General features: G+C 49.1%; 2 protein-coding genes across 2 annotated transcripts in view; both read left to right on the top strand.

Annotated features, from left to right (window-relative positions):
- The window catches only part of ZNF205 (zinc finger protein 205), a 43,754-nt gene extending 37,672 nt beyond the window's left edge, over positions 1-6,082 (top strand). The window contains exons 7-10 of the mRNA XM_006897492.1: positions 1,266-1,271; positions 1,579-1,683; positions 1,914-3,161; positions 5,751-6,082. Coding sequence (XP_006897554.1) covers positions 1,266-1,271; positions 1,579-1,683; positions 1,914-3,161; positions 5,751-6,082 — 1,691 coding nt within the window. The remainder of the gene's footprint in view (positions 1-1,265; positions 1,272-1,578; positions 1,684-1,913; positions 3,162-5,750) is intronic.
- A 1,579-nt stretch (positions 6,083-7,661) lies between these two features.
- The window catches only part of ZNF213 (zinc finger protein 213), a 6,335-nt gene continuing 5,267 nt past the window's right edge, over positions 7,662-8,729 (top strand). The window contains exon 1 of the mRNA XM_006897491.1: positions 7,662-8,081. Within this exon, the coding sequence (XP_006897553.1) occupies positions 7,662-8,081 (420 nt within the window). The remainder of the gene's footprint in view (positions 8,082-8,729) is intronic.

Below are 8,729 nucleotides of genomic sequence, written 5' to 3'. Positions count from 1 at the left end.
AGCGGAGTTTAGGGCTGTTGTACATAGGGTCGCTATGAGTCGCAGGCGACTCGACGGCACTTAACAACAACAACAACAATGGCATATAGATACATGTCTGTAGGAATACAATATACTGATTCTAAACTTTTAGTTGCACTTAATTGTAGTTTGTCGTTAGGTGCCATCAGGTTGCTTTCAATTCATAGCAACCCTATGTACAGTATCTCCGAACCCTGCTCTATTGTGAGCCAATTTCATTGTCTCCAACACACCTATCCCTATTGCCCCAGTCACTGAGTCAATCCATCTCATCCTGTGTCTTCCTCTCTTGCCCTGTCCCTCCACCCTTCCAACCATGATGTCCTTCTCCAATTACTGGGCCTTCCTGGTAACATGCACAAAATATGTGAGACGGAGCTTCAAAATCCTTGCCTCCAAGGAACATCCTGGTTCATCCTCTCCAGGACAGACCTATTTGTTCTCTTAGCAGTCCATGTTATATTCAATACTCTTTTCAGCATCACAGCTCAAAGGCATCAATTCTTCTTCTATCATCTTTAGTTATTGTCCAGTTCTCAGGTACATAGCAAGTAATTGCCAAGACCATGGCTTGAATCAGGTGTACCTTAGTCTAGACTGACATCGTTGATCTTCAGTACACTAGAGCAGATTTTCCCAGTGCAGTTTGTATTCTGATTTCCTGGCTGCGGATAACACAAGTATTGATTGAGCCAAGCAAGCTGAAGCTATTGACAATCTCTGTCTCAACTCCATCTATCATGATGTTGCCAACTGACCTAATGGTGACAGTCTTTGTTTAAGTAACATTTGTAGTTAGTGTAAGTAACTTTTAAATAGTCACCTGTGGCCCAAGGTTATAGCACTGGACAAAGCCAGTGAGTAGGTCTGGCTTTTCTTCAGTCATTGGCATTGCTGACTTATTCCTTGAGTCTCAGCATCCTTCATGAAGCTCCCGCAGCAGGGGAGTTTAAGCAGGAAGCCTAAGGCTGGGGCTGCCTGGTCTGGCCGAGGAATGGCCTCAGCTCTGCTCCAGCTCCAGCCACTCAGAGTCTCTGCTCCCTTCTTGAGCCCTTGGCTCCTTGCTGACCTGATGATGAGTCTAAGCCTGAGGACTCTTGCCTGCTGAGTTTCAGGCTCTAGTCTTCCTGGGACAGTTTGAAGCTAATTCAGAGCATGAGTGTATTCATTCATTCACTCATTCAGCACTACCTGTTGACACCCATTGTGATAGGATTATTCAGTGGGGTTGGCATTCCCCCCAGAGTTGGGTGGCAGTCCTCTGTGTCCACCTTGCCTGCTGGTTTTCTCTCTGCCCATTGTCCTACTTGTCCCCCAGTGTTTTTGCTGATTGCCCAGGAATACCCCATCCAGGTCCAGAAGGCTTCACATCTGGTTCTGAAATGCCTAGACCATCCTCAAAAATGACTTTTTTGGTGTCCAGTTTGTTGTACCCTAGTCCTCCAGAGCTGCAGCACCCACTGAATTTGCCCCACAACATTGTGAGTAAGTTGGTATGTCAGGATCTGGGCAGTCCCAGAAGTCTGGCGGCTAAATTCCATGTTTCCTTCCATCTAGGATTTCCCTTCAACAAGCCTTGCGTGGCCTCTCAAATGCCAAAGGTTGAGGCTTCCGACCGGCAGACAGGAGATGAAGAGGAGGAAAAGGTGGCTGTCTGCATGGGTGAGGTTCAGGACTTGGGGTAGGGAGGTGGTATGACACCCTCATCCACCTGGGCTTCCAGTCTGCTTTCTGCTGGGCAAGGACACACCTTTCCCCTTCTGAGGCTGTCCCTGGGCAGGGCTGCCTCCGCCTTTTGCTTCCAGGTTTATTTCCCAGAACTAGCACCCCTCTTAGCACAGCCTCCATGCGTCCCTTAGAAAGCTCTCCTCACTGGACAACTTCTTTCCCAGAATCTGTGGAGTTGGGGAAGGAGGTCCCAGCCTTGACTGCCCCCAAGGACATGAAGCCTTTCAGAACCAGGGAGTCCAGAGTCTTGGAGGGCACCTTGCAGTGTGAGCAGCCAGCTGCCAGCAGCCAGCAATCAGGACAGACCAAGGACAACAAGCTTCCCAAGCCTTTGGAGCAGGGACCGCTGATGCCAGCCACTAGCCTCCGAAAGACCCAGAAGGACTGTGTCTCTGAGAAGTTCTCAGAAGAGAAGCATGCACCTGCAGCTGCCACCACCAAGAATAGTGTGGCTGTGGAGAACCCCACAGACACAGGCTTGAGCAGTGAACAGGCCCAGGCTGGTGAGGGCAGTGGCCCAAAGAAGACACACAAGTGCGAGCAGTGTGGGAAGGGCTTCAGCCATCGTTCCAACCTTAATGCCCATCGGCGCATCCATACAGGTGAGAAGCCCTATGGCTGCCCTGAATGTGGCAAGTGTTTCAACCACAGCTCGCACCTCACGACCCACCAGCGCACCCACCGTGGTGTCCGGCCCTACTCCTGCCTCCTGTGTGGCAAGAGCTTCACCCGCCACTCAACACTCATTCAGCACCAGCGGATCCACACAGGTGAGAAGCCCTACTCTTGTGACCACTGTTCAAAATGCTTCACCCGCCGCTCAGATCTGGTCACCCATCAGAGTACCCACACTGGCATCAAGCCCCACAAGTGCTCCTTCTGTAGCAAGTGCTTCACGCAGAGCTCAGCCCTGGTCACCCACCAGCGTATGCACACTGGTGACATGCCCTACCCGTGCCCTGAGTGTGGTAAAGGCTTCAGCCACCGCTCCATCCTCATCGCCCACAATCGTATCCACACGGGCGAGAAGCCCTACCATTGCCTGGACTGTGGCAAGAACTTCAACCACAGCTCACATCTCACTGCCCACCAGCGCATCCACCGCGGTGTCCGGCCCTACTCTTGCTCTGTGTGTGGCAAGAGCTTTAGTCGCCGCTCCAACCTTCACCGCCATGAGAAGATTCACACCACAGGGCCCAAGGCCCTGGCCATGCCATTGGTGGCGTCAGAAGAGGTCCTGGCCACACCCCCAGCCACGCCAATCAAGGAGGCTGGGAGAAGGCGTCAGGGCTCCAAGGAGGAGCAAGGGCAGCAACCAAGGGAGCGAGGAAGGCGGAAGAAGGCAATCAAGGAAGAGGCTGGCATAGAGGTGTGCGTGGTAAAGTGTGAGGAGTCGGAGCCCGAGGAGCCAGGTCTCTAGCTGCAAAGGAGAGGCCTTGAAATTCACGTGATGTAGACTCTGCCAAATGAAAATGGCTCTTATAAATGAACCCTGAGATTACAGTCAGTTGGAAAGATCATCCGCCTGCAGTGGTGTAAACTTAACCTTTTTGTTGTTAGTTGCTGTTGAGTCAGTTCTGAACACTAGCTAGAACACGGCCCTGTCCTGCACTATCCTCACAGTCTCTGCTATGCGCAAGTTCATTGTTTCTGCAACTGTGCCCATCGATCTCGAGGATTTCCCTCTTTGACTGACTTTCAACATTGCCATTGTTGCATAACATTGAGTTGAAACTGACTCATAGCTGACCCTCCAGGGGTTTTTCAGAGACATTAAGTGACACCGGAGGAGATGCCCATCTATCTTCTGTGGAGTAGCTCCTGGGCTTGAACTGCACCTTTGGGTTGGCCATGCAGTTCCTTACCACCAAGGCACCAGAGCTCCCTTCAACATTATAAGTTACAACTTGAACTACTGCATATACAATTTTAAAAAACCTGTCTGGACCTGTAGTAATCTGAATAATGGCCTCCAAAGTTATCAGGTGGAGACCCTGGAATCCTGTGTGGAAATACTACCTTATAAGGAAGGAGGTGTCTTTGAAGTGGTTAGGTTAAAGCCCATGACACTGGGGAGTAATCCTGGATTATCCCCAAACCAAACCCATTGTCACTGAGTTAATTCCAATTCACAGCTGTCCTTTAGGAATGACTAGAACTACCCCACAGTGTTTCCTAGAAACATAGAAGCTGAGTGACACATTCTCCTAGAATGGCTTGTTGCCAACTGGTTCACCACTGTGCCCCCCAAAGCCTCAATCCCTCTGATGTGAATTTGATTCCTGCTTACAGTGTACCTATGTACAACATAATGAAACTGCCGAGCCCTGCACCATCCTGAAAATCATTGCTGTATTTGAGCCCATTTTTGTTAGGTGCTTTGTCAGTCCACCTTATTGAAGGTTTTCCTCTTTTTTGCTTACCCACAACCATACAAGCTGCTATCCCCAAGGATTAGTCCCTCTTGACAAAATGTCCAAAGTATGTGAGAGAAAGTTTCACTGTCCTTGCTTCTAAGGAGTATTCTGGTGGCACTTCTTCCGAGAGAGATTTTTTCTTCTGGCAGGCCACAGTACATTCAGTGGTCTTTCACAACACGATAATGTGAACTTGTCAGTACCTGCTTGGCAGCTTGTACAACTGATGAGTTTTATTTACAAATGTTGGTAAGGAAAAGTCGTAGATTAGTGAGCTAGTAAAACATTATGAATTACAAATTTGTATTAAGGATAAATTCATGAATGTAGAACTGCAAGAACACAGACTAAAATATTAATAGTTTATTCTGGTTATTGTCTTTTGCCTTCATTCTTTCAACAAATACTTATTTTGAGCCCCTACTGTGTGCCAGACACAACTGTGGGTGCTGAAGATAGTAAAATCAGTGTCTGCGCTCATGGAGGTTACACTTAAATGCTGAGAGAGAAATTATTACACAAATGTATCTCATCAATCCCAGAGGTGCGCGGTTCAAATCCACCAGATGCTCTGCTAAAGGAGGAGTAACAATCGCCTCCTGTACCAGTCAGATCCAATTTAACGGAGGGAGGGAGGGAGGGAGGAAGGAAGGAAGGATGGATTTAATATAATGTGAAATAATAGGAAGAAAAGTCAGCTATGTGGTAGGATGAAGGCAGTGTTTGGAGAGGGTTAGAGAAGTCCTCTTTGAGGGGCTGACATTTGGATCAGGGCACTTTTATTATTTGCCACATTAACCTTTTTTACATGCTAAGCATATACCACTTGCATAATTAAAAGAAAAAGGATATAGTTTTCCTTTGATGCTTGTAGGAAGTAGGGGTGGATCCAGGTTCAGTGAAGAGAATGAGGAAATTTCTAGGAAACTGAAAATTTCTTTTCCACTCCCAGCGGGCAGGCAAGAGCAGTTGTAGGACAGGGTTTACTCCTGGGCCAGAGTTTGGAGCCCAGTCGATGGTATTTACTAGGACGCTCCATACCATGTTGTGTCCTCTAAAGGACTTCTGACTCAGTATTCTTAGGTGACTGCCTAAAATTGCCTGTGGGGATTCCCAGGCTGTAACCTTTACAAACAGGTCCGGAGACCTTTTACTCCATGGCGTATATACTCAAACTTGATTTCCATTTGCTGCGGACTCAGCTGACTCTCCACCAGGTTTTCGGAGGCTGTAGAAAGCATGAGAGGAGAATTCTTGCTTCTCTTTTTCCGGTGGAACCGCTGGTAGAAATACCAGAGAGGCACTGCCTTTGGACTAGTTGCTCCCTCCGAACTATCTGCCAGAGCCCACTGCTGCCCACCTTAAAGGATCAGGAGTAAGCGCCAGGGCCCTCCAACTCCCAGATAAACTTGGACCAGAAGGCCGGAGCAAGTTCTCAACCCAGCGCATTCCTTGCAACAGAACTGGTGCTCCATTCGTGGCTGGGTCAGACCTTGATTTTTCCTGGAAAGCAAAAAGCATCTCACGTTTTCACTAGGGCGCATGAATATGGCGTAATGCCCTTTGCTGCCTTTTGATTGGTAGCCTCCGTGGATTCTCCCCGTTCATTGGCCCTAGCACTCTACCGCCTGGTGGCTCGGGTCGTTGCTGTGGCGCACCAGTTAACGCAGCTTTTCGACGAGCCCCGCTGGTCTCTGGCGCCGGAACTGTGTATCCGGGAGGCGGGGCCTGGGCGCCAAGCTGCCAGGCTCCAGGAACGGCTTGGGCAATCTGTGCTGGATCCAGTGTTCTTCTCCGCAGAAATTGAAGGGTGCACCCGGCTGGGAAGTGCCGGGGAATTCGGCTCACTCATCGTTCCCTTGGTCTCTGTGCAGACCCTTCGAGCGCGCCTTGCTGCTCGTCCGCTGCCTCCTTAGCCTTGGGCTGCTGGTGATTGATCAAGGAACGTCCTCGTCCACCGTTCCTGCCTAGTGTGCTCTGCTCAGCGAACCTGGTGAGTCCCTGATCCTCTCCACGCAGCGCTTCTCTGTCATTGAAGGGTAAGGACGGTGATGTGAAGAGTAGGACAATTTGGCAGCAACTCAAATGCATCACTGGGTAGTCGGTTCGGAGCCTGGCCCACGTTTTTGTCGGAACCTTGTGGCACTCCCCAGTGAAGAAACAGTGTTAAGTCTGCGGGATCCTGTGCACAGTTATCAGCGATCCTGAGTATCTACAGCTCCATTGTGGCAGGTCTTTCCTCTGCTTGGTGCCAAAAAAGACTTCAGTGCAATACTATCTGGTAAGGCTGACCTTTCACATCCACCCATATGGAACTTGAAAGGTAGACCTGGACATCTCCTTCCAGTGTTGTTGAGTGTTGTCAAGTTGGAACCGATTGAACTGATTCATAGCTGACCCTCTAGTGCTTTTGAGAGGCAATAAATCACACTGGAGGAGATTGCCCTTCTTTTGTCTCTCGGAGCAGCTGACATATTCAAATAACCTGCCTTTGAGTAAAAAGTGCAACTCCTTGCCCACTAGGCCATCAGAGCTCCCTTTGCTTTCTTCAGAGCAGTTTATATGTGAATTTACTTGAAGGCACTTATCTGGCTTATCTAGGGCTGCTTTTATCTAGTTACCAAAATACCACAAATGAGGACTTTACAAATTTGTTCTCTTGTAGTTTATGTCAGCTCTAGGGTAGGCCCTGAGGGAAGTCTTAGCATCTGTGGCCCCATGTGTTCTGACATCAGTCTTTTCCTCTAAGAGTTTTCTCTACGTATGAAATGCAAATGACGTGTTCACTCCATCTCTTCTTTCTTTTTCATGACCAGGTCCCTTTCTTTCTCTTTGATTTTTTTGTAAGTGAAAAGATGACAAGACCAAACCTCAGGGGGAAAACCCTTTTATCAAGTCAGAACTGGACCCTGAGTTGCATCCTACCCTTAAAGCTCACTCTTTGTTGGTCAGCTGACCAACCCTTCCCCATCATCGGGTTTTTTCAGGCTGTAAATTGCAGTGGAGGAGATTGCCTATTCCCCCCCCGCCCCATGTAGCTGCTGGTATATTCAGATCACCAGAGAGGCATAGCCTGGGTTGCCAGCCCAGCTCCCTTCATATTAGGCCACCAAAGCATCCCACCCTAGTACCCTTATTAGCTGATCGCATCATGGAGATTGAAGATGTCATTATATAACTGACAAACCATTGAGTATCATGGACGAGCCAAGTTGACCGATATTTTAGGTAGACACGGTTTAGTCTGTGACAGCAGCTAACAATTAGAACATCATCTATATCTATATTGAGAAGAGGCTTTAGGGCCACTGATGGATGGGAGCTCCCTAGAAATCCCTCCAGGGAATATTTGTTCCTCTGCACTGTTGACTCCCATCCTGCTGTTTTGTCCTTTCCCTAGGAGAGTGTGTCCAGATGTTGGGCCAGCCACCACAGCAAAGTCTTTTGGGAGACTGAAGAGCTGGCTTAGGCCAGGTAGTAGCCTGGATTAAGAGAATGTCTGCTCCCTCAGAGCCCCAGGATCAGGCTTCTGGGGAGGGAGAAGGGCTTTTGATTGTGAAGGTGGAAGATTCCTCCTGGGACCAGGACTCTGCCCAGCCAGAGGACAGCAGGAATGCTGAGACCTACCGCCAGCGCTTCCGGCAGTTCTGCTACCGTGATGCGGGTGGACCCCATGAGGCCTTGAGCCAACTCTGGGAGCTGTGCTGCCGTTGGCTGCGGCCGGAGCTGCGCACCAAGGAGGAGATCCTGGAGCTGCTGGTGCTGGAGCAGTTCCTGAGCGTGCTGCCGGGTGGCGTCCAGGACCAGGTGCGTGATCAGCACCCAGGAACTGGAGAGGAGGCTGTCGCCCTGGTAGTAGACCTGCAGAAGCCTGGGAAAGCCAGGCAGCAGGTGAGGGGGTCCCTCTACTTTCAGGTGAGGGTGTGGTGGGACTGACCCCTGGAAGACCCCTGCGCTGAAAGATCCAGGGCCCCTGTGGTTCAGGGGAGCACAGACTGGTGGTGTGCATCTATGATGTAGTGCTGAGGAAATCTGAGAAAGTAGAGCTGTGCTCAGGAGCCCACTGCCGTGGGCTTTGACACTACTGTGAAGTTTTTGGGTTTTTCTTTTTATAATTTTATTAGTTTTCATGAACATTTACAGAGATTTTGGGTTTCCATTCATTCATTGTTGCGCTTTTCTCCTTACCCACCCCTCCCCTCCAGTTCACTCCTCTCTTTGAAAAGTAAAAAAAAAAAAATTCTTTCATTGGTATACAATCCCCCCATACCCCGCCCAACACCCCGAGTACACTCCACTATGCAACCTTAATTCTGGACTCTTATGATAACCATAATACCCTATCATAGATCGCTTTTAAACTGTTCTCTCACTCATCTGTTTCAATGCAGTATACATAATTTATCCAGTTTTTCTCAGTCTTACCCCAACTCTGATGTCAGTCCCATTCTACAACAGTGGCACCATGTAGTATTTGTCCTTTTGTGACTGAGATATTTCACTCAGCATAATGTCCTCCAGGGTCACCCATTTTGAATAATACTACACGAGTCCCTTATTTTT

This window comes from Elephantulus edwardii, unplaced genomic scaffold, assembly GCF_000299155.1.
Source record: "Elephantulus edwardii isolate Elephantulus edwardi_28Jun2011 unplaced genomic scaffold, EleEdw1.0 scaffold00209, whole genome shotgun sequence".
NCBI lineage: Eukaryota > Metazoa > Chordata > Mammalia > Macroscelidea > Macroscelididae > Elephantulus > Elephantulus edwardii.
Note: the sequence above shows the minus strand (reverse complement) of the source record. Positions and strands in the feature narration are given on the sequence as shown.